The 23,728-nt window shown below is 50.5% G+C and overlaps 3 protein-coding genes across 5 annotated transcripts in view; 1 reads left to right on the top strand and 2 right to left on the bottom strand.

Annotated features, from left to right (window-relative positions):
* The first annotated feature begins 21 nt into the window (after positions 1-21).
* On the top strand, positions 22-6,016 carry NELFE (negative elongation factor complex member E). 2 transcript variants are annotated; one of them, XM_043571866.1, is made up of 11 exons: positions 22-164; positions 591-673; positions 2,081-2,150; positions 2,254-2,399; positions 2,889-2,963; positions 3,086-3,123; positions 3,311-3,648; positions 3,768-3,912; positions 4,067-4,121; positions 4,368-4,470; positions 5,705-6,016. In XM_043571866.1, exons 2-11 carry the CDS (start codon positions 599-601, stop codon positions 5,800-5,802), a joined length of 1,143 nt encoding a protein of 380 aa, XP_043427801.1. In that variant the 5' UTR covers positions 22-164; positions 591-598; the 3' UTR covers positions 5,803-6,016. The 2 variants fall into 2 exon arrangements, with proteins under 2 accessions (XP_043427801.1, XP_043427802.1); XM_043571867.1 differs by lacking the exon at positions 22-164 and having other exon boundaries at positions 218-673.
* A 2-nt stretch (positions 6,017-6,018) lies between these two features.
* CFB (complement factor B) lies at positions 6,019-12,405 on the bottom strand. Its single transcript, XM_043571860.1, has 18 exons — positions 12,203-12,405; positions 11,864-12,097; positions 11,273-11,458; positions 10,957-11,130; positions 10,612-10,713; positions 10,375-10,511; positions 9,938-10,076; positions 9,480-9,611; positions 8,824-8,925; positions 8,598-8,735; positions 8,023-8,120; positions 7,781-7,898; positions 7,381-7,534; positions 7,199-7,275; positions 6,890-7,002; positions 6,656-6,788; positions 6,526-6,575; positions 6,019-6,228 (listed from the first exon to the last, which is right to left on the bottom strand). The coding sequence occupies exons 1-18, from the start codon at positions 12,264-12,266 to the stop codon at positions 6,073-6,075; spliced, it is 2,307 nt and encodes a 768-aa protein (XP_043427795.1). The 5' UTR covers positions 12,267-12,405; the 3' UTR covers positions 6,019-6,072.
* Positions 12,406-12,762: 357 nt separating this feature from the next.
* Positions 12,763-23,728, bottom strand: part of C2 (complement C2) — a 41,883-nt gene continuing 30,917 nt past the window's right edge. For both annotated transcript variants that reach the window (XM_043571858.1, XM_043571859.1), the window contains exons 3-18: positions 23,125-23,310; positions 21,221-21,394; positions 21,036-21,134; positions 20,706-20,839; positions 19,454-19,592; positions 18,706-18,846; positions 17,960-18,049; positions 14,991-15,131; positions 14,771-14,865; positions 14,563-14,674; positions 14,280-14,445; positions 14,094-14,170; positions 13,861-13,952; positions 13,533-13,659; positions 13,323-13,372; positions 12,763-13,169 (exon numbers count right to left, since the gene is read on the bottom strand). In XM_043571858.1, coding sequence (XP_043427793.1) covers positions 12,993-13,169; positions 13,323-13,372; positions 13,533-13,659; positions 13,861-13,952; positions 14,094-14,170; positions 14,280-14,445; positions 14,563-14,674; positions 14,771-14,865; positions 14,991-15,131; positions 17,960-18,049; positions 18,706-18,846; positions 19,454-19,592; positions 20,706-20,839; positions 21,036-21,134; positions 21,221-21,394; positions 23,125-23,310 — 2,000 coding nt within the window. In that variant the 3' untranslated portion in view covers positions 12,763-12,992. The remainder of the gene's footprint in view (positions 13,170-13,322; positions 13,373-13,532; positions 13,660-13,860; positions 13,953-14,093; positions 14,171-14,279; positions 14,446-14,562; positions 14,675-14,770; positions 14,866-14,990; positions 15,132-17,959; positions 18,050-18,705; positions 18,847-19,453; positions 19,593-20,705; positions 20,840-21,035; positions 21,135-21,220; positions 21,395-23,124; positions 23,311-23,728) is intronic.

The following is a 23,728-nucleotide window of genomic DNA, read 5'->3' as shown; positions in this document are numbered from 1 at the left end:
GAGGCTGACCTGAGCCGGGCAAGTGCCGGGCGGAAGTGTGTAGCCTTGAGCCGTCTTGGTTACCGCGTTCTCCACCCCTCGCGACGTCATCGCTCTGAGCCAGCTCTCAGTTGCCCGCGCGGGCGCCGCCCGAGACCGTGGGACCCCGGTTACCGCCCCCTCAGGTAAGGTGTTCTCCTTCTCACCCTTCGCCCCTTTTTAACGAGCTCCTTCTCTCTTCTTCCCCTTTTCGTTGCTCTGAGAGCGCTGCGGGGGTTCCACTGCCTCCTGTACCGTTTGGAACCCGCGGTTGCCATACTAACCCCAGCGGGGGTAGGGGGTGTCTGATGCCATCGTCTTGGCGACGGAAGGGGTGCTTCTCCCTTCCCGGGCCACTTGGTCCCTCAAGGCGCTGGTGGCCGTGATTCCTGGAGAGAAGAGGGAATGCTGGTTGAATCCGACGAGCGGGGGCTTGGATGGCAGGGGTAGGGAAAGGCAAAAGACAGGAGTAGGTAGGCCTGGAAGGGTGTGGTTGGGTGCAGTGTGGACGGCGTGTGAACCCTGGGCGGTGACAGTGGAGAAAGATGTCTTGGGCCCTGCCCCTGAACCAGGAGCCACCATGTTGGTGATACCCCCCGGACTGAGCGAGGAGGAGGAGGCTCTGCAGAAGAAATTCAACAAACTCAAGAAAAAGGTGAGGGAGTGTGTGGGGGCGTGGCCCAACCTTTCACAGACTCTACACTCTTGAGAACACCTGGGGTGAGTGTGAGGGATGGGGGGTTCTTCCAGCTCATACCTGGAGACATACCTCCTCTCCGCGAAGCCTCACAAGGGGGCTCTTCCCAAGTCTTGATGTATGCCTTCTCTCTTTTCTGTGTATTCTGCCATCGAGTTGTCTAACTTTTCCATGGCTTTTAGTACCACCACAGGGGTGGTAATCTCCAGGTTGTTTTTTCAATTCTATCCGAGCTCTTGCTGATGGCCTGCAGATTCCCAGTGTTGCAGCTAGCTATCATCTTTCTATCTATTCTAACTTAGTTCCTTTTGTTGATCTTCCATATAGGACTGACTATATTCAGTTTTCCCATGTGTTTGGAATCAAAATCTCCTCTCTGACATCTCCACTATTTGCATGGCCAAACGTTTGCCAAGTCTTCTTGATTCTTACTCTGAAGTAATGTCTTTTGTTTATTTTTTCCCGCGTATTCCGTAGATCAAGTTTTTGCTGACGCTCACGTAGTCTGTTGTAATGGTTTCTCAAGAAGCTGCTCAGTGTGTTTTTGGACAGACTTCCTTCACTCTTATTAAAATGAACCACTGAAATCAAAAAAACTCTGTCTCTCTTTTTCTCAAAACCTGTCAGTGGTTTCCCATTGTCTATACAACACAGCCTTACCTTGGCATCTCTTTCTAGTCAGGTAGAACTATTCACTAGTCCCAAAACATACATTCCCAAAGCCTTCTTATTTCCACATCTTTTCCAGTCTGTGTTCTTTGTCTAAAATGCCCTTTTCTTTCAATCTGTTTTGCATAGTTTCTACCCAGGGTCCAGTTTAATAGTCATTTGGCATCAGATAATCTTATTTGCTCTCAGCTACAAACAATTTGCGCCTCTTACGATCGCTCTTGATAATTGTGTCTAATGGTCTTATTTCTCAGACTGTAAACTTCTTAAGGGGAGGAACAATGTCTCATACTCTTGCATACCCCTGTTACAAAGTAATGGCGTGTCCTTGTTAAATATGCAGGGAATGAATGGATGAAGCCCCCTGAGAAAGGCATGTAGGCTTGTGCTTACTTATAGCTCATATCTTAGGGTTCTGGTCCATGGTCAAATTCCTTTTCTTCCACTTCAAAAACTGAGGCTTGGGAAAGCCTCTGGATACAGTGGTTTGGCTAGGTTACGTATTGCTGGTATTGTAGATGATCCAGTGAATCATGTGTGAGTGGTAGGGCTGCCTCAGTGCACCACTCCAGGGACACCATTTGCATTGTTTTCTGAGAAAGGCGTCCCCTGGAGTGAAGTGTCCAGGGACCTTGGGAGAGGACCTAGCCAGGGACTGGCCCTCACCAACCCCTCTCTTCTCGCTCTCATTCCCAGAAAAAGGCATTGTTGGCTCTGAAGAAGCAAAGTAGTAGCAGCACAGCCAGCCAAGGCGGTGTGAAACGCTGTGAGTGACGGGGGGAACTGGGGATAGACTGGAAATGGGCAACATGGCGCTGACCTCTCTCAGAGCGTGGCCAAAATAATGCCTCCTTCCCTCACCACTCCAGCACTGTCAGAGCAGCCTGTGGTGGACACAGCCACGGCAACAGAGCAGGCAAAGCAGCTGGTGAAGTCAGGAGCCATCAGTGCCATCAAGGCCGAGACCAAGAACTCGGGCTTCAAACGTTCTCGAACCCTAGAGGGGAAGTTAAAGGTGAGCACAAGCAGAAGGATTGTTCAGGGGACCCTTGACTTCAGAGGGCGTCCTTCCAAGTTGGAGTGGAGGTAACATTTAGGGGGAAAGTAATGCCTATTCAGTTCTGGGAAAATTGTCGTACCAGTCCGAGTTTCTGGTTTCTTATCTGTAAAATGTGAAGACACTGACTGACTTCCAAATTCCGTATCTCATACATTCTGTGGCACATATTCAAGCTCCTGGGTCTTGTTGTTCTGAGAAGTTGAACAGGTTGAAGATGTCAGCAGGTCCAAGAAATGTACAGATAAGCTAAATACTCTATGTATATATTAGGTCGCTTATGAAAAACACCACATAATCAAATAAGAAATGCGCAAAGGAATTAAAAGGGAGGATAAAAGGCCAGAGGAAAGCCAAGAAGAGGGTGAGGGAAGAGGAATCCCTTCTGTCCCATGGTTAGGCAGCCTTCTGCTCTCACATTGAAGTAGACCTCTACGACCTTCCCAGGACCCTGAGAAGGGGCCAGTCCCCACTTTCCAGCCGTTCCAGAGAAGCATATCTGCTGACGACGATCTGCAGGAGGTATGGTTCTCAACTCTCTGTCCCTGAGAGGTTGGGGAATGAGGAAAATGAGAGACCCACATATTTGGGGCCACATGCCATCAACTAGGACTCATCTTAACTGTCCTTGGTTTCTTTTGCAGTCATCCAGACGGCCCCAGAGGAAATCTCTGTATGAGAGGTTAGAGAGCTAGAGAGAGGACTGAGTCCCAATTGGGGGAGTAGGGGAGGTCAATTGCCTGGATCCTTGGGAGGTTTAGGGCTGGAGTGGAAGGAGCTGGGGCTGCAGAGGGAGTGTTGAGTCTCCACAGGGTCTGGGAAGATGAAGTAAAGGGCCCCTTTGATCCTCACTGTCTGCCTCTCCCCAGTTTTGTGTCTTCCAGTGATCGGCTTCGGGAACTAGGGCCAGATGGGGAAGAGGCAGAGGGCCCAGGGGCTGGTGACGGTCCTCCTCGAAGCTTTGACTGGGGCTATGAAGAACGTGGTGGTGCCCGCTCCTCAGCCTCCCCTCCCCGAAGCCGCAGCCGGGACCACAGTCGTGAGCGGAACCGAGACAGAGACCGAGATCGGGAACGGGATCGAGACCGAGACAGAGACCGAGATCGGGAACGGGATCGAGACCGAGATCGGGAACGGGACCGCGATCGGGACAGGGACCGCGATCGGGACAGGGACCGTGATCGAGAACGAGAGGGCCCTTTCCGCAGTGAGTGATCTGGGCTGGTAGGAAAAGTGAAAGGATTTAGGCAGGTCCCACTAAAGTGGCCTCTTAAAGTGGAGCCTGAGATGGGTTGCACGTTGTGACTGTGACTCCTGACCCCACAGGGTCGGACTCGTTCCCTGAACGCAGGGCCCCTCGGAAGGGGAATACTCTCTATGTGTATGGAGAGGACATGACACCCACCCTCCTCCGTGGGGCCTTCTCTCCCTTTGGAAACATCATTGACCTCTCCATGGACCCACCCAGAAAGTAAGGATGGTATTGGGACAGGATGATAAGTCCTGGGAGGACCTGGGTTTGAGGGAGAACACCAGCCTATCTCCGGTGGCCTATGAGCACTGGGTTTGGTTGGGTCCACAAGAGCCCATAGGCCCTCTACTGATCCTGTTTTCTCTCATCCTAGCTGTGCCTTCGTCACCTATGAAAAGATGGAATCAGCAGATCAGGCCGTTGCTGAGGTTGGGACTTCCCAGACCTGTTCTTCCCATCCCTACTGCCATCCTCATGTTTTCTCTTTAAAACACTGGGAGCCAGGAGGAAATCATTTCCTCTTGATAGAGGAAGTCTTTTTCTATCCACACAAGAAATGTATTCTTAGATCCTTAGTCTGTTCCTAGGATGGCAACTCTTGGAAATTCTCCTTTTCTTTGTCTGTAATGTTCCCCCCCCCCCCATCCTTTACCTCCACCCCTCTTCTTCCCCAGCTCAATGGGACCCAGGTGGAGTCCGTACAGCTCAAAGTCAGCATTGCCCGCAAACAGCCCATGCTGGACGCTGCCACTGGCAAGTCTGTCTGGGGCTCCCTTGGTAAGAATGGATTCTTCCTCTTTCATCCTGTTTCCCACAGCTCGCCTCCTCTCTTTGCTCCCCTGCATGTCCCAGGATTCCCTAGAGTTGATAGATGTCTGGATCTGTGTGGAGGCCATGGGAATGAGAATTGTCAGACTCTCTTGTCAGTTAGAGATGGAGGAAGATTTCTTAGTGTGAAGGAGAGAGAAGGATTGAGAACAACTCCCGAAGCAGTAATAACTGGAACAGGGAAGAAAGTGGAAGTGAGTGAGGTTAGTGAGTGAGGTTAGTGAACATGACCGTGTTTATTTTGAGATGGAGTATAGTTGGCTTTATAAAATAAGCATTTGAAATTAGAGATCTGGAACTTGTGTGTGAAGTGAGGGCTGAAAACATGGATCACAGTCCTCTGTATCACAGAGTGGCTGCAAAATGGTAGTAATCTCAGGGAAGATTGAATTTGAAGAAAAAAATTACGCAGGCCTGGGCCTGGGGGATATTCAGGGAGCAGCATCAGAGGCCATTAAAACCAAAGAACACAAACTATGGAACCTGGGTAGTGATAGAAGTGTCAAGGTACAAAGATCCAAGAGAACGGAAGCTGGTGTGGGGTGAGTGACTGTAGTCCCAGAATGGCAGGGATAGAATCCTCCGAGATGAGATGCAAGAGGGACATGTCGATGTAGGGAGGAAAAAAAGAAGGGGAAGGAACAACCTGAGGCTCGAAGAATGTTTTAGGCCAAAGCCACACCCAGAATGAGCTCCCCTATGAGGCTAGTAGCATTTCTTAGTGTGAATAGCCCACTATACCTGTTGGCTTTCCTGGCAAAGGAGTTAGGCAGAAAGGGGCGTTCAGAGCAAGAGTGGCCCTCCAAACTAAAAGAAGGAACAAGAAATGACTAACATGTCAACAAAGGGCTACAGAGATCTTCTAATTTTTAATATTTTGATGAGGTGGGTTAACATCATTCAGTTATCACAACGATTACCTTTGGGAGCTGTTCTAAGAACAAAACATTCCTTGCAGTATCTGCATGTGCCACAATAACAGCATGTGCTCCTTGCCATGGGGATGGGTTGGCCTAAGGGAGCCAAAGGGGACAGGCCAGCCTGGCCACCAGAGGGCAGCATTGAAATTGGGCTTCCAAGGACCAAAGGCAAGGAGTGAGCTGGTCAGACTCTGAGCCTCTGGCCTCACCAGTGCTCAGATGCAATGCTTCAGACCTTAACCAATCCTTTCCTCCCTCCCTAGCTGTCCAGAACAGCCCTAAGGGTTGCCACCGGGACAAGAGGACCCAGATTGTCTACAGTGATGATGTCTACAAGGAGAACCTTGTGGATGGCTTCTAGGGAATGGAGCTGGATTCCGTGTGCCTCATCTGCGCCAACACTGGTCTCAGTAAAACACTGAGGTGGAAGCTCACACATCTCCCTCAGCCTCTGGTTTTTCAGCACTTGGGATTGGGGTTGAGCCTTTAAAAACGGCTGTTAGATTTTATCTCAGTTGTAACACATGGCCAGTGCACGTTCCCCTCCCCCTTACCCCAAAAGGATCTTGAACACAGGTATTGTCGCAGCTGTTTTAATTTGATCTCATCCCCCTTTCCAGTAGGAAATCCCTTATAGAAAATCCAAATCCTCTTCTTTGAGTTTCTCCCTGAGCCAGGGCAGCACTTGGAAGAGGTTGATGTGAAAGTCTCGGGCATGAGCAGGTACCTGCCGCCACCGCCTCTGGTCTTTGCAGACATCCACTACACCCCAGCTGATCACACCAACCTGGAGAGGGCAAGGGGATGCCACCAATCATCTGGTAGAATTCCTTCCTAATCCCAGGAAGCTCAACTACTCCCAAGTGCATCTGAGTTGACCTAGAAGAATTAGACTGGGGACCCAGCTCAGTCCTGCTCTCTAGCACACAGGCCAGACATTGCCCCAACCCGGCCATTTCAAGAAGTGGATGTAAGGAGGCAGGCTCTGTCCTTCCCTTTCCAGCCACATGCGTTGAACTTTCCTGCTTTAGGGCCCATGCTGACCACTTGGCATCTCCCCACAGACAGGAGAGGGGAAACTCACTTGAATGAAGCGACTCCTCTTATGAATAATCAGGGGACCACCAGAATCACCTACAGGAGAGGAGAGGCTGTAGGGAAAACAATTCTTGGGCTTTAGGAACATGTAGCACAACCAAAGAGCCTTCTCTTACCTTTGCAAGTGTTGGGGTCAGTATAGGGATCCACCCCTCCAGTGCAAAGGAACCTGGGGGTGACCACTTTAGAGATGTCCTTGACTTTGTCATAGCCTAGGGCATATTGAGCATCTCTCTCACAGCTGGATTTCTGTAGGTGAGGTATAAAGCACGGAGAAAGGGGTGATAAACAGAGCATGCTTAGGAAGAATTGGGGCCTAGAGGACCTGCTTAGGATCCCATATTCCTCACCTTTTCCCCGTTCTTGATGTAGACCTCCTTCCGAATCATCGACTTCTTCCTATCTTTGGACAACTCTGACACAAACAGAGCTTTGACATCCTTTGCAGGGAGCAGCTCTTCCACTGGACAAATGGACAGTAGGGGTCATTTTAGCACTCTCTCTGCCCCCCACCATCTCTCTATTGCCTTTGTCACTCAGCAAATGTCCTTCAACCCTTTTCTGTGGGCTGGAGACCAGGCTGGCTCCTGCAGCACCCTGTCATGCCCCACTTGTCTCTTGGCATCATTCCCTTGTGCTACTTTCCCTGAATGTCTTACTCTGTTGCTGGCAGGTGGTTGACAGTGGAAGCCTCAAAGCTTGATTTGTTCCCTGGGTGCAGGGGAGACAAATAGGCCTGTTAAGGGAGATGGGGAAACTCAGGGACAGCAGACTTGACCTGCCCCAGGCCTGTAGCCCCAATTTGCCCAGACTTCTCTCCTCAGGGGTTCAGAGGGCTCACCTGAGAGTCTGGCCATACTTGAGCTTCTCCTTGAGTCTGATAAGGGCCACATCATAGTCATAAAATTCAGGAATGCCTTCTGCTTTTTTCCCATTGATGTCGTAGTTAGGGTGAAATAGGACTTTATCTATTTCCAAGTCCTGCTTCATCCCTCCTAAGGTAGGAGAGTGGGTATGTCAGGACATCCTACTTCTCTGGGCAGCCTCCTGCTTCTGGCTCCACATTCTTCCTAACTCCCAAGTCTTCTGCCCTGCCCCCAAGCAGCCCAGTGTGCAAGGGACGGGGTTGCTTTGAGGACCAGGGGAGGGGGGGGGGGTTGGAAGGGTGGGTTCCTGAGGAAGTAGAAGGTGTTGCCCAGGGAGCACAGCTGAAGCTCAGGATTGATTCACTGCATCCTTACCCACGCTGACCTTGATTGAATGATTCCGATCATCCACCGTGAAACAGTGTGCTGCTGTCAGCACGTAATACTCAGACACCACGGCCCCCATACAGGTCTCATGTCCTTTCAAAGGGCGCTGGGAACAGAATGGCAGGGGGGAAAGCTTAACTTCCACAAACACCACATTTTGCCCTTCCCCTACCCCCATTCCACCTGACCTCACCTCCCACAGGTCCCCACCACCAGGAAGCTGTGCTTACAGTGACTGAGATCTTGGCCTGCCACGGTTGCTTGTGGTAATCACTACCTTTCTTGTGCTCCCAAACCATTCCACAGAGTCCCAGAGTCCGGGTTTCATCTAACAAGAAAGGAGAATGTGCTGAAACCTGGCATGCTCGGCCTTTCGGGGAGGCCCGCCTACACAGCTATGAGGAGCAGAAGCCCATAAGGAAAAGAAAGGGGCATTTGTTTCCTTAAATTGGGGGCAAGGAACTGTGGCAGTATAGTGAAAAGAAGTTGGAACTAAGAGTTGGGAGACCTGGCTGTTTTCAGGCCCAACGCTTGCTTGCTTGCTGTGCCTGGGCTGCTCTTGGCCTCACTTTGCACATCTGTGAAATGAGAGACTTGACAAGATCTCCAATGTTGTTCAGAACTCGGTGATTCTAAGATCAGGAAGTCGATAGTGCCAGGAGACCAGAGTGTGACTGAGGTAGAGAAGGAGCAATGAGAAGGCCATCCCAGACTGCCAAGGCTTCAGGAGGAGAGGAAGTATGAGTGACCTTGGGATACCTGGGGGACTTCCTGACCTCTTTATACCCTCCTGGTATCTTCCTACCAAGCATTTGTTTGAAAACATCTTCCAGGTCTTCCATGTCCTTGACTTTGAACACATGTTGTTCTTTATCCTTCTTGGAAGCCAAAGCATTGATGTTCTCTTGGTTCACCAGAGGCCCAACCCCAAACACATAGACATCTGAGGGAGAAAGAGGGAGGGTGAGTGTCCAAGCCCTGGGGGCAGGAGCTGAGAAAGCAAGGTGCTGGGTCCAAGGCCAAAAACTCACCCAGATAATCCTCCCTTAGGTTTTTGCGATCCCTCCCAATGTCCAGCAAGCTCCGGATCTCATGAATGACAGAGACTGGGTCCCCACCCATATTGTGCAAGCCTGCAGAAGAGACAGGGACCGTGAAGGTGAGAGGCAAGTAAAGAAGAGGGTCAAGGAAGATAAATTGGCTAGTAGTGACACATGGCTGGGTAAGCAGGTTGGTTTTTTGTTTTTAATGGCTGAAGGTAAAATTTCAGCTTTTTAATTTAAAAATTTTTTTTAATGTTTATTCATTTTTGAGAGAGAGTGGAGGAGGGGCAGAGAGAGGGAGACACAGAATCTGAAGCAGGCTATAGGCTCTGAGATATCAGCACCAAGCCTGACAACCGGGCTCCAACTCACGAACTGCAGGATCATGACCTGAGCCAAATTCAGAAGCCCAACCAACCACGCCACCCAGGTACCCCTGGGTAAGCAGGTTAAGGGGATGGAAGTGACAGAGAGACTTAAGAAGGGTGTCTCCTTGTAAAGGGTCACAGGAAAGATCAACATGGTTGGGGCCCTCAGTGCTGCTCAGAGCCCCAACCATGAGTCTAGTGTTACATGTGGACCAAACAGCCATACACTGGTATGAAAGGGTGGGAAGCCTGGGGCAGGAAAAGGTCCCTTCTGACCGTCAGTCATGAGAATGATGACATGGCGGGTGCGGTTCCAGCCTTCAGGGGGTTGGTTCCCCGGCCAGCTCATCATGTTGTAAATTGCCTGGAGGGCCTTCTTGGTGTTAGTGCCTGCCTTCAACTTGTGATCTGTGAAAAAGGAAGATCTCACCTTACCTGGTCTTCCAAGTCATCTATGAACATTCAAGGCCTATCACAACTGAGATACCACATTTTTCAGTTTTTTGAGTTGTCACCCCGCTGACTTCCCTTTGACCACAAAGTGACCTTCTCAGCCCCCAAGTTCCCAGTAATCCATATTCCTCAATGAGCCTGCTGTCCAACCATAGACTGCAAAGTGGTCCACCCTACCTTCCCACTTGGTCTCACTACCTCCTCCTCACAACAGCCCTGAACCTTTTGACTTCTCTGACCCCAAAGTGAACTCCCCACCAGTCCCTTCCCTAACCTCTGACCTTCATAGTTGATATTGTCGATTGCCCTTGTAACCCAGTCTGCATCGCTGCTGTTTTCATCGGACACTCTGATCAAAATTTTGGGGACTGTAGCATAGGTCACTAGACCATATTTTGGCTTCACCCCATAACTTGCCACCTGTGGGTTAGGGGAGCAACGGGTCATGGCATTGAAAGAATACTATGGTTGGGAGAGGTCAGCAGCTTTTCTGGGACAGGGAAAGTTACAGTCAGAGACTCAAGGGCTGACTGATCACCCTGAGGCTGATGGATGATTGGGTCAAAGGTCAAGAAACTGCTTCCAGTAAAAGGAAGGGAAGGAGGACAGAATAGGACCAGAGGTTTTCTGGGACCTTGTGTCTCAGAGGGCCTGGAAACATCAGGGAACTAGTCCTGGCTGGGCAGTGAGTTCACATTCAGGGGGGAAGGGGGCCCACCTTCTCAATGAAGTCTTTGAGACAGTTCTTGGCCCTTGTGAAGTTGCCGATCCCAATGCTATCTGATGCATCCAACACCAGATAGATGTTCATGGAGCCCGAGGGGTCCAGGATAATCTTCCTCTTCTGTTGTTCCCCTGGGTGCCACCAGAGAAATTCAGGCTCCAGCATGCATGGTTCTCCTGGCCTTTCATCCTCCCCCAATTTCCTGCCTCCCTCCCCTCTCTGCCTCCAAACCTGGGCTATGCCCATCCTCAGCATCTACTCCTTCAATGGTCTCCGTCAGGGAAGACAGGAAGGCTTCAGCTACCTCTTCGGGGATGTCATACATAAAGGAGTCTGGGAGAGGTCAGAAATCAGGTAAAATGTCTGGGGGTGTTGGCAAGGGTGTGAGGGTCAGAGACACAGTGGCCAGTGAGGTGGGATGGTGGGTTTCCAGGATGGGAAGGGCTCAGTAGTGGAGGAAGTTCTACAGGCAGGTTTAGAAGTGAGGAAGGAGCTGGGTTGCATTAGGGGGAACTGGTGTAGGGATATGAGGATAAAAGAGCAGGATTTGACCCCTGGGCATGGGTCAAGAGTCACCTTGGCAGGAAGGTTCTGTTCCACTCCAAGAGCCACCTTCCTGGCATGTTCGCTGCTGGGAGCCACGAAGGGTGAGACCCCGGTTGCAGTAGTAGGTGACTCTGTCTTCAAGGCGATAGTGGTTGCCCACCTTCCTTGTGCCAAGGGGGATGCCCGGGTTAGGGCAGTACCCCGCTGCAGAAGCATGAAACATGGAGGTGAGGGCCAAATCCTGAGGCCCAGATGGCACGGTAGAGCACAAGAGTTGTGCTGGTTCCTCAGGCTGGAACATGGTCAGGGAGAAGACAACATCACCAGGGGAGGGGACGCTTCTCACCTCCATCATCGCAGATGGCTGTTTGTCCATCCCACCGACCAGTTGCTTGGCAGGTGCGATTGGCAGAGCCCCGGAGAGTGTAGCCATCGTAGCAGCGGAAAGAGATCTCATCGCTCAAATTGTAGTAGGGGGTCCGGGGCCAGTATTCCCCATTCTCAAATCCCTGTGGTCTTGGGCAGCGAATTGCTTTGGGGGAGGGAGACAAGTAGAAGTTACTGAGAAGGAAGGGCTTCACTTGAGAGTTTCCCTCCTGGTCTCAGGGACCCTGTCACAGAGAAACAGTGCCTTCTTGGTCCCACAGTCAGCATCAACGCTCAACCTATGATGACTCCTGCTTCTCCTTGCTTCCAATTTCTGAGTGTTCTTTTTACTGCCAGGGTTGCCTGACACAGGGTAGATGCTCAGTGAAGATTCACTCCCTTCCTCCTCCCTCACTCCCTCCTTCAGCCCTAGACAGCTCCTGTGTTTGCTCACCTCCCCCTGCTAACCTGCCTGGCCTCAATGCAACTCTAATAGTATGCTAGTCTGGCCCCTGGTCACCACCTGTTCCACCCCTCCATTGACCCGTACCCACCCTCACTGCCCTCCAACCTCTGCATTCTGCCGTCTTGACAATCTTTTGGTCTTGGGTCCGCAGGGTGCTCCAGGACCCTGTGGATCTGCAGGTACGAATCTGCACAGGGTATGGGTAGAAGCCAGAGGGACACACATACTCCAGTGCCTGGCCCTCCTTGAGAAGCCTGAAGGAGCCACCTTTGATCTCTACTCCTTCCAGAGAGCAGGAGCCTTGGGACCCAACCACAGTCAATGGTGGTATGCTCCCACCTAAAGAAAAAGGCTGATGAAGCCCAACCTCCCAAGGCCAAGGAGGAATACTGGGGGCAGCAGGAAGTGGCGGGGGGGGGGGGTAGTGGTGACCCTCTCTCTTACCTCCAGACAAGAGGCCCAGCACCAAGAATACCAGGCAGAGTTGGGGGCTGAGACTGCTCCCCATAGCGATGGAAGGCAGGAGAGAAACCAGGTATGGGGACAAGATGGTCTACCCCGGCTTGTGCTGCCTGTCTGCTGGCTTGATGTCCAAACAAACTTCAGACCTGGGCCTGGTCGCACACCCTTCCCCTGCCCCCCACAACCTCCAGCCTTTTATGCAATCTGTGTTCTGGCACCTGTGGCTAACCCCACCTACCCACATCACTTTCCGGAATGTCCAGGTGGGAGGGCCCCCACTGAGGTGCCAGTCAAGGAAATAGGAACTGCATAAGCCCTACCCTTTCAATACCACCTCTCAGCTCCAGTTCCTCCCCAGTAATCCCAGATCACCCCCTTAGGGACCAGAAATAAAGCTGGCTCACTCCCTGTTGACTCTGTTGTGGAGCAGAGTCCACCCACTGTTTGTCCAGCAGGGTCTCTGACCTGCCTCCCTGTTGTTCCTGGAATCATTCTGGAATCCTCTGCCCCCTGGCCAGCCCCCAGGCAGAGACACAGACAGATGAGGAAATCATCAATTTTTATTAATTTCAAAACTGGGAAATTCCACATGAAAATGAAAGGAGAGTGAGCCAAGCACAGCAGAGGGTGGGGCCCTGGGGTTTCCGCAGCTTGGATGTGCTGCACGGAGTCCTAGAACTGGGAGCATAGATAGGTCATGGGGTCTGATAGAAGTTCAAGAGTGGGAGACTGACAGATGCTGGCAAGACAACAGAGGAGTCAGTAACCACAATTAGAGGGGCAAAAAGTTCAAGATACCCTCCAGGTGCTGCCTCAGCCAGGGCTGTAGGCGAAAGAGATTGATGTGAAAATCTCGTGGTGGTGGGATCTTGCCCCTGGGGGCCTTTTGGCGGGAGTTTTTATTGCTGTTGCCACAGGGGTTGTAGAGACCCCAACTCACCAGGCCCACCTGGAAGAAGGAGAGAATGGGGTGGGAGGCTGTCACAGCCCCAGCTCCAAGCTTCAACCTCCCTGGCTCATCCAAAGGCCTCCCTCAGCCTCCTTCAAGGTCAAGATTCTGTAGCCCGAGTCCCATGAGCTTCCTTCCCCCTTCTCTCCTCACCTGAAAAAATCTGTATCTCCGCTCAAGGAAAACTGCTCCCCCAGATTCTCCTGTCAGAAAGGAGGGGCAAGAGACTGTCATCCTGACTCACCCCGCTCCCTTGTTATCAGGGCAGTGCACCAGTGCCCTGGCATGCATGCTGGTCACAGGGACATTGGTGGACTTTCCCTCAGGAATCCAGGCTCGTGGGTGGGGGTGGGAGGGGCTCACCCCTGCAGGGATTGTCATCATTCTCGGTTCCACTGCATAGGAACTGGTCTGTCACCACCTCTCTGACATCCGTCAAGTCAGGGAACGTGGTTCTGTCTTGGGAGACGACCTGGATGCAGCTTGTCCACTGTGGCAGGGGTGGAACAGAGAGGAGAGAATGAGCAGTCCCAGGGGACACCTAGAAGTTCAACTAGGCCTGGAGGAGGGGTAACACAGGGTCAGATGGAGAAAGCGGCCAGAGCTGGAGGAGGAAGGGACAAAGAGAGACTTTTGAGCTGCCACAGAGGAGTCCCATTCCCCCGCAGCATCCCAGACCTGTGATTCTCACCTCTGTCCCCATCTTGAGGTTAATGTTCAGTTTGCTCCCATTCAAGGCCACAAAATGAGCAGGAACACTCAGTTTGTTCAGAAGTTCACTTTCTGTGGTCAAGGAGAAAGGGGTGTGGTGCTGGTCCCTTTACCCAGCATCCAGGCTCCAGATTGGGGGCTGTTGCACAGCCCATATCATCACTCCTAAGCCCTGGTCCTAGCTCCTCATGCACCCTAAGCCCCAGCACTCACCATGGTCTCGGCAGGTGCTGCCTGGGGGTCTCCGCAGAGCCAGATTTGCCTCCACTGTGCAGGGAAGGCAAATGGGCCTGGGGAGAAGGACAAGGGTCACACAGGCGCATTCTCTATGTCCCCTCCTCTGGGACTCCCCAGAGCACTCTCCCCCAGAGGATGCCCTCTCATCCCAGACTCCAGCACCTGGCATGGGTGGACAACTTCACTTTCTGGGCCAGCTTCAACAGGGCAATGTCATCACCATAGAACTCCAAGATTCCCTGATTCTTTTTGGCAAAGACATCAAACCCCGAGGAGATCACGGCCTTCTCAATACTGAAGTCTTTGCCCCACTGGGAGTTAGGATCCCCTGTGAATAATATGGCAGATTAGGCTGCCCCAGGGCCCCTGAAGGGGCCAGGGACTAGGAACAAAGGGTGACAGCCCTGGCCATGGGCTCAGGAACCTGGTGTGGGCCTTGCCTTACCCACATTGACCCTCCACAGAGAGCTGTTCTCAGCATGGCGGAAGCAGTGAGCAGCTGTCAGGACCCATTGGTCTGAGATGAGGGCCCCCCGGCAGGTCTCCTGGCTCTTAGGCTGCAGGGAAACAGGTGATCTTCAGGAACTGCTATGTCTCTGGCCCATGGCTTCTTCCACCTCTGGGATCCAAGCCCCATCCCTCCTTCCTGGTACCTTAATAGTGACATGCCAGGGTGTCCTCTCCTGGGCAGAGGCATTGGCTGACATGTTCCCCACCCCACAGATGGTGTCTGTGAGCTTGGAGACATCTGTGGGTATTGGGAGCAAAGGGGGAAAGAGGTATGTGAGGGGCACTGTGAGCATGTTCCCCACCTGGAGCTCTTGCTGGCTCCTCACCACCCACCCCACTCTGAAGAGGGCAAAGCGCACTCACCCAGCATGTGCTCAAAGACCTGGTACAGAGCATTTGTGTCCTGTAGAATGAAGGCATGGCGCTCACCATCCTTCTTGGACCCCAGTTCATTCAGCTCTTTCCAGTCCACATCCAGGTTGCCCACCCCAATGGCATAGATGTCTGATGAGAAGAAGGAAATCACCAGAATCTAGTGGCTGAAGGGCTACCCTGTGAGACAGGAAACTATCATTTGGAATTTATTGGGTCCTACAAAGCCCTAAATGAGCTGGACCCTCACCCCCTACTACCTATCTGAACTCACTTCCTACCACTCCTCACCCTTCACTCCCTTCCATAGAGCCTCCTCAAAGTTCCACAAATTTGCAAGCACACTCCCACCCCAGGCCTTTTGTATAAGCTATGCATCTGCCTGGTTCACTCCTTCTCAGACTGTCCCCATGGCTCACTTTCTTACCTTTTCAAGTCTTGACTCAAATGTCACCATCTCAGCAAGGCCTTCCCTGGGCTCATTGTCTAAAACTGCAATGCCTCAGACAATTCCATTCCCTCTCTGCTCCATTTTATACCTTGACATGTGTCACTATCTACCATGCCATATAGTTTCCTTATTTGTCTTGTTTAATGCCTACAGTGGGTAGAATTGTGTCCTTCAAAGAGATATATTCAAGTCCTAACCCCTAGTACCTGTCAATGTGACCTTATTTGGAAATAGAGTCTTTGCCTAAAGCCTCCAGAGGGAGCAGGGCCCTTCTGATAACCTTGATTTTGGACCTCTAGGCTCCTGAATGTGAGAGAATAAGTTTCTGTTATTTTAAGCCATGCAAGCTTGTGGTTGCAGCGGGCCTAGAAGACTAATACATGGCTCCTCCAGGATGACAACTCCAGCAAGATATTTTTGTCTGTTTTGTTCACAGCTGCATCCTTAGAATGGTGTCCAGGAGAGACTTTCAGTAAGCACATTTATATGACTGAATAAGGAGCTCATGAGCATGCATGGAGGCAAAACTTCAGATCTGGTTCCTCTGTAAAGTGTAGGCTCTGAGAGAGGGGCCTGGAACCATCTCTTCCCACTGGAGAATTTGGACCCACACAATCATCCGTGCCCTCCCTCCCAGCCAGCATGGGTGCCAGTCAGAGCTGTCTAGGGGTGGTGGCCCACAGACTCCAGTCTTCCCCCATGCTTTGCTGTGGGACATAAGCTTAGGAATCCCCTGGGCTTACACAACAATGGGTTGACAAGGCATAAAGAAATACAAAGTCATAAAGTGCTCACACCCGAGTTTGGGTAAACCAGATTGACACCCCAAGAATAGGGCACCCTGAGAATAAGGAGGTGCAAAGGTGCCAGAAATAGGGCGGTGCGAAGGTACCACAAAATAGGGGTGCAGAGCCCCCAAAATAGAGGCAAAGGCCTGAAGTAGAAACGGCACAAAGGTGCCCAATACATAGGAATACGAAATGAACAAGATTAGATATTCAGGGTGAAAGCACCCCAAATTTAGTACTATAGCAGAAAGCTGCTCTCACAGAAGGATAGGGCTGAGTTAGGTAAACTGGTGAATTGGACTATGGACCGCTGCACTGCAGGCAAAGCAGCCCAGAGCAGAGATGGCTAACAAAAGAAAAGGTGCCTTGTCAACCCTGAGGTTATTTGTCCTACCTGTCTCATTCCCTAGGCTAGCTAAGATAAACAGAGGTGCTGCCTCACGTCGGCTGTAAACAACCCTCTTCCCGACTGTCTGGCACCCGGATTTTGTTTTGTATTAACCCAAACCCCCAACCACTAATATCCTCAAGACCCCCTTTCCCTCACGTCCACAAGTTAATGTTCACAGATTCATTGTCTCTTTGTGCACATCCATTGCCATGTTTGTAAGCCTTCTGATCCTAATAAAAATGGGGCAAGGACCTTATTCAGGCCTCTGGTCTTTTCCCGGACATTAGCCATCTCTCACTTTCAATCCTGCATCCCGCTCTTTTGCTAGACAAGAGAGAAATTTAGACCCAGAGTCTACGACACTTTGCATCCCTTTTGGCCATTTTTGACTCCCAGAGGATCCTGGGTGGCATGCAAAGAGTGAGATGCTCAGATAGACTGGGAGGTAAGGCTTTTCTCAGGAAGCAATCTATCCTCAGGCAGGCCAGAAGTGGTCACTGTGAGGGTTGGACAATTATGTCCCATGTGTTTTCTGTGACTACGTCCCTTCAGTTCCTGCTTCTTTTCAATAAGGTGTTTTGAGCATTTAGCTCTAGCCCAGTGATGCTAAGGAGTTTGGGAGGAGAGTTTGGGCTTTGCCTTCCCGAAGCTAGAGTTTTAAAAAGGAATCCGCTTGCCCCTACTGGGCAGTTAGGGTTGGTGGCATGAACAAGAAAGAGAGGACCCAAGGGGAAAGTGAAACTTGGAGGCTCAAAAGATAATCCTCACTTATCCAGAGCACTTCTGTCTGAAATTCTTTTCTGGTCAAATATCAGTGCAATTTGTGTTTAGTCTGAACCTGAGGAATTATTCCTTTCAAACCTACAACTGCCAAAGCATTAGTTATCTGTACCCCTGAAAGAGGAAATGCCAGGGACAGTCCCTACAAGGAATCCAGGCCTTTTTCCTCTCTGGAGAGGTTCATGGCCACAATGGTGGCAGTGGCCACTCACATACACTGTTCCCCTGTACCAGGTAAGAGCTGAGCATTCGCCCCTATTTGCTTCTGAGGTAGGTGCTAGGTAGGTCCTAGCACCCTCCCCCTCTAGTTTCTGCAAATGCAGAAACTGCCCACAGCCACGGCCAACCCAAGATGAAACCAAGGCTCAAAGGCTAAAACTTCGGGGCCATTTGACTCCATATTGTTTGGTATGACTCTAAGCTGCCTTCACACAGAACGACACAGCCTGGGGTCTCACTGGAAACAAAGCCAAGGTGTGGACCAGACTGCTGGCTGCCCAACTTGTGCCCCTGCAGGGGCAGCACAGCTGGGGGCGGGGTAGAGGCTCACCCAGGTAGTCGTTCCTCTGCTGGTTGATATTCAAGATCTCTTTGATATTGTCAACAGCCAGCTTGGGGGAGCCACCCATGTTAGACTTTCCTAGAACGGAGGTAAAAGAATTGTCCATCTGGGGTGTATGTCCGGACTCCCCATAGTCTTGGAGGAGTGGGCATTCAGCCTGGGAATCTCAACCTTTACCACTTCCCGCGTGTGTTTCAAGATATGTTATTTACTGAAATTCTCTACATTCCAGGCACTGGGCCAGGAGCTTCATAAACTGTATCTCATTTGATTCTCCTGAAACCTCAGGTAGTGTAGGTATCCTAATTATACAGGCAAGAAAACCAAGTTATATGGACACGATCAAGAGATAAATAGCATAGCCCAGAGCCACTACACAGTCTGTCCTATCTGTGCGCCTTGACATTCCTGCCCCAAAGCCAACCCCCTCCCCCGCCAGCTGACTCAAGGCAACCTCCCAGGTAGTAACAGTAATTGATATTTGTAATCACAAAGCACTTTTACACAAAGTACTTCAATTGCTGTCCATAAACATTGTGTAAGGGAAGGAGGGCAGCTATGACTATCATCATCATCATTGTCATTCCATTGTCACCATCAACACTATTTCTACTACACAAACAAGAAACTTAGTCCCAAAGTGGCAGAGGGAGAGCCAGAATGCAGGTGTCCTGACACTACATCGGTGCTCCTTCCACTGTGCCAGACTCACTCGCAGAGATGACCATACTCACCATCTGTCAGAAGGATGATGGCATGTCGGATTTCCTGCCAGGCCGCCGTGCTCATTCCGAGGCGTTGCATCTGGTTATTCATCATGATATGGACACTATCTAAAGCTGCATAGGTGTTTGTCCCAGTTCCATTTTCATGGTCTGGATTATGTGAAGAGGAAGGACTGTCTTAAACACTTCCCACCTGGGAGAAGGGAATCACTCTCTTCTCCCAACCACTGGAAATGCATTTATCAACTGGCTTGATAAACTCGGACCTTAGCTAGCCAAAGGTTTGGCATCATTGCCTGTTCAAACATTAAAAACCTTTCCCCTTAGATAGACTGCATAACCCAGTGGCCACTCTATACTCTCAAGATTCAAAGATGGAGTTTCCAAGGAACCTGGGTGGTTGTAGCCATCTGGTCTCTACCACCCGGGTAGTTTCATAATGACATGGGGGAGACTCCAGTGGTGAGCCAAGAAAGCCAGCCCATGTAGTTCTGGCATGAGGAAGGAGCCTAAGACCTGTGTGAAGGATTTGGACATGTAGCACATTAGAGTAAGCCATGAGCTGGTGGGAGCTGGGAGTCGGCCACCACGAACCTGACTTGGAAGCTATCCCCACCTGAGGAACCTGAGCCCCAGAGCCCTGAGACTTGAATGTCACCAAAAGGCCTCACTCTCTAATTTGTCCCGAATCTCTTTGCAGGCGCAGACAGCTTATCCTCCCCCCTGCCTCATCGCCTTCATTTGATGACACCTGTACCTTTATAGTTGACATTGTCCAGACTGTTGATCACTTCAGTCGCATCCCTCGAGTTGTCGTGCAGAACAGACATGATGATTTTGGGCTTTGATGCAAAGGTGATTATGGCGACACTCACATTGATCTCAAAGCTGAAAATCTGTGAAGGGCAAGTGAGAGGCCAAAGAAGAGAGGGTTAGAGAGCAAGCCAAGGGCTCCAGAGGAGGCAGAGAGCCTGGACCAAGGCTGACAGAGGCAAGGGCCACAAGTAGTCACTTACTAAGAGACTGCTGATTGCAGGGAGCCAGGAAACTGACATTTGTGGACCATCTACTGTCTTTGATAGGCTCACTCACTCCTCATGCATCCTTACATCAATTCTGGGAGGGGGTGAAAAGGCCCTATTTTACAGATGAGGACATTGAAGCTTATTGCCTTGCCCCAGATCACACCACTGGTGCAAAGTGGAGGTCGAATTTGCACCTGTCTAAATGAATCTGAGGCACTTCTCTAACTGGCAGATTTTGCTGCCCCACAGCTTAGTGAGATACTACAGGTCTTAAGAGACTCTAAGGAGCATAAAAACTGCCTTGTTTACTGTAGGTAAACTGCCTTGTTTACTGTAGGTGGGAAGGAAAACATATATCTACATAAACTATTGTGAAAAGTTACCAGGCAAAGTGCTGGCAAAGAATCTATACTAAGTGGCTTCCAAACTCTCCTGTTCATGCATCTCATCATTAAAAACATTTTGAGCACATATCTAAATATAGGTATATATATTTATAAAAAGTGACTCATATTTATAAAGCATGCCATTCAAATATATTATACACATTTTAAATATTTAAAAATTTGGAATTTTTAAAGGAAAATCTTAAATATTAAGTTATCGGTTTAATTTAAATTGAAATTATTCAACAAGGATACCAGTACTTGTCTACCATACCGCACTGGATTATTTTGTATACCCTTCTGTGGAGACCACCATTCTAGATGATGGGTTCCTGCGAAGTAGGACCTCAGCCTTGTTCATCTTTGATGTCCCCCCACACCCAGCACCCAGCACAGTGCCTGACACATAGTAAGTATCCCAGGAGTGTTTGTGCGATCTTATAAATTGAATCCACGATTCCTGCATGGAATGCCCATACTCTAGGAGGGCTTTTTGGAGGAAGTGGGCTGTAAGTGGGATTCTGAGGAAGGGAAGGAACCAGAGAGAGACAGTGGGCATAGGAAGGCTTCCTCTGTAGACAGACTCCGATTTCCTGACCCTGTCCACCATGAGACTGGCGCTCTCCTTGAAGATGTGAAAGTCATCTTCGGCCACACTCTGAGAGGCATCCAGGAGCAGGTAGAGGTTCAGGTGACCAGAGCGCTGGATTTGGATTTTACGGCCCACGCTTTCTGTGAGAAACATGGAAGGGGTTGATTCACATCGTCACCTCCCACCAGCCCTCTTGCTAAGGGATAGGGCCTCCCTGCCTCTCCTCCAGTCAGTTCAGCCGCCACTGAGCTTTCTGGAAGCTCTGAGCATCTTCTGGGAAGACTGCTCCCCCAATCCCAGGCCCAGCACCCTACTGTCCCCACCCCAAACACTCACTTTTTTTCTTCTGGGTGGGATTGGTGGCTCCAAGTAGGTGGGACAAGGAGGCACCCAGGGCAGGGGCCACATCCTCAGGAAAGTCATAAGAGTAGGGCTCTGTGGGAAGAGCCACTGAGGTCAGTCAGAGTCAGGGGTAGGATGCCCAGGGAATCTCTGGAGGGTCAGGGCAGCTGGCTACTCACGGCGGCATATGGGTTCTGTCCCACTCCAGACCCCATTACTCTGGCACTCCCGCTCCACAGACCCGGTCAGCACCAGATTTGAGGAGCAGCGGTAGGTGACTTTGTCTCCAAGGCCGAAACGAGACCCTGTCCGCACGGCGCCCACCGAGATGCCCGGGTTGGGGCAGTAGCCAGCTGTGAGTGAACAAAGGAAGCTGGCAGTGAGCAGGGGCACCCCTCCTCAGCCTTTTGGCCCCGCTCACCCACTTTCTCCCTCGGGGCTCTTCCTCCTCTCCAGACCTGTGGAGGCTCTGTGGGTCATTTGGCCTCCTCCTTGGGAGACACCACAACTGTGCTTCCCAAGGGTATGTGTGGAAAATCTTAATAGGGCAAAATGTTTAGAACTCAGTGGCCTCAGATGCCAGCTAAAGCATCCCAGTCCCAACCCAGGGACTCAGCCTGCATCCGTCCCAGAGCCCCAGGGAAGATGCTAGCTGACAAGCCCTACACCACCACAGATACTATTTGCACTTCATAAACCACAGTGAGGCATCACTACACACCCACCAAGATGGCTAAAACTTGGATAATTCCAAGTGTCAGAGAGGATGTCAGGCAACCAGCACTCAGATACATTGCTGGAGCCTCTACTAAAACTAAACAAATGCCAATCTGCGAGTGGACAATTCCACTCCTAGACAACATGCTCAAGAGAAGAAGGTTCATATGTGCACCAGCAGTTATGTATAAGGACGCTCATAGAGCTTTACTTATAATAGCCCCAAACTGGAAAGAACCCCAATGCCCATCAACAAGAGAATGCGTAAATAAATTATAATCTATTTGTATAAGGAAACTACACAGCAATAAAAAATGACAAATGGATAAATCTCACGGGCAGAATGTTGAGTAAAGGAAGCCAGATGCCAAAAGAACATATTCTATATGATTCCACTTGTATGAAATGTAAGAATGAACTAAAATAAACTATGGGGACAGAAGTCAGAGTGGTGACCCTGCGGTCAGCAGTGGACAGGAGGAGCCTCCTACTTTGCCGGACGTGTTCTCTACCTTGCATGGTGATTATACTGGTGGATACATGTGCAAAAGCTCACAGAGCTGAATACTTAAGATTTGTACACTTTAGGTAGATTGCACCTCAATTTTCAAATCGATTCTATTTATGTTTGAATCAATGGCTATTTGGCAGAGTCATGAATATAAGTAGAAAACCAAAGGCTGGCCCACTGGGTCACGGTATGGTCCTACCATCTCGTGGACTCCATGTCTTCTGTATTATGTGCTCAGAACTATCATCCAGGAAGCTCCCAAAACCCACAGGCAATGTGGCTCCAGAGACTCCTGGGAGCCCCACTTCTATCAAGCAGAGCCTCCCCACCATTGACAGGGCCAGTAATAACCATGACAAAAGTATATGTGTCACTTACCAGACCCCAGGGACTCTTCTAGACACTTACTAACATCAACTCACTTAATCCACACGGCAACCTCATCTGGTGGCCACTCTTACTATCTCCATTTTAGATGTGAAAATTGGGGCACTGAGAGGTTAAATAACCTGGCCAAAGGCTGCCCAAGTCAGAGCCAGGCTTGGGCCCAAACTGGCAGCAGGGGCAGGCACTAAGCACAGCACTAGTCTTGCTTTGAAGTATTTGGAAAAGCTGGACAGAGTGTGTGAAGCCTTCATGTCAAATCCGAGGCTTAGCACCACCTGCCTCAGCCAGGCTCCCTGCAGGCTGGTGATGTGTGACCTGTAGACCTCAATTTGCCAAAATTCAGGAAATATTATTTTGGCATCAGAAACACGAGGCCCCTGTCCCCATAGAGGCCCCCTGGGCACACATCTTACTCCAAGTTTCCCAGGAGACCCCAGCCGCCATACAGCCATCGGTCAGGGCACTCACCACCATTGTCACACACAGCTGTCTCCCCATCCCACATGCCATTGGGGCGACACTGGCGCACAGGCGAGCCCCGCAGTGTGAAGCCGTCCTCACACTCGAAGCTCAGGTTGCCACCCACAGGGTAAGACCCGAGCCGTGGGGTGAACATGCCATTCTCAAAGGAAACAGGACCTGGACAGCGAACAGCTGGAGGGAGAGAAGGGAATGAGAATATAGGCATGGATGGATAACACCTGGGCTAAGGGATGCTCATTTTGGGTGCATGGGAATAGCCAACTGGTTGTCAAAATATTGGGTTGTTGTATGTGAAATCGCTGCTTGTGGCAATTGGTTGAATTTTGGCAATTTCACACAGTTCAACCTAATATATTGATAAATAACCACTTCTCTCAGCCCTCTGAGGGCACGGTCACCCCAGCCTCTCCCCTGAGGTCCTCAGATGTCCCACAAGCGGACAACCAAAGGCGTAACACCTGGCATGACAAGGGACTCCAGCACATATTCTGAATGATTGGGACTATGCAGTCAATTGTTAAATATTAAAAAAAAAATCATCCCAAGTGTTTAAAAAATCCGGCTTTAGTACCCCACAATCTCCATCAAA

The sequence above is a fragment of the Prionailurus bengalensis genome (genome assembly GCF_016509475.1).
Source record: "Prionailurus bengalensis isolate Pbe53 chromosome B2 unlocalized genomic scaffold, Fcat_Pben_1.1_paternal_pri B2_random_Un_scaffold_46, whole genome shotgun sequence".
NCBI classification, from domain to species: domain Eukaryota; kingdom Metazoa; phylum Chordata; class Mammalia; order Carnivora; family Felidae; genus Prionailurus; species Prionailurus bengalensis.
This window is presented reverse-complemented; position numbering and strand designations above follow the sequence as displayed.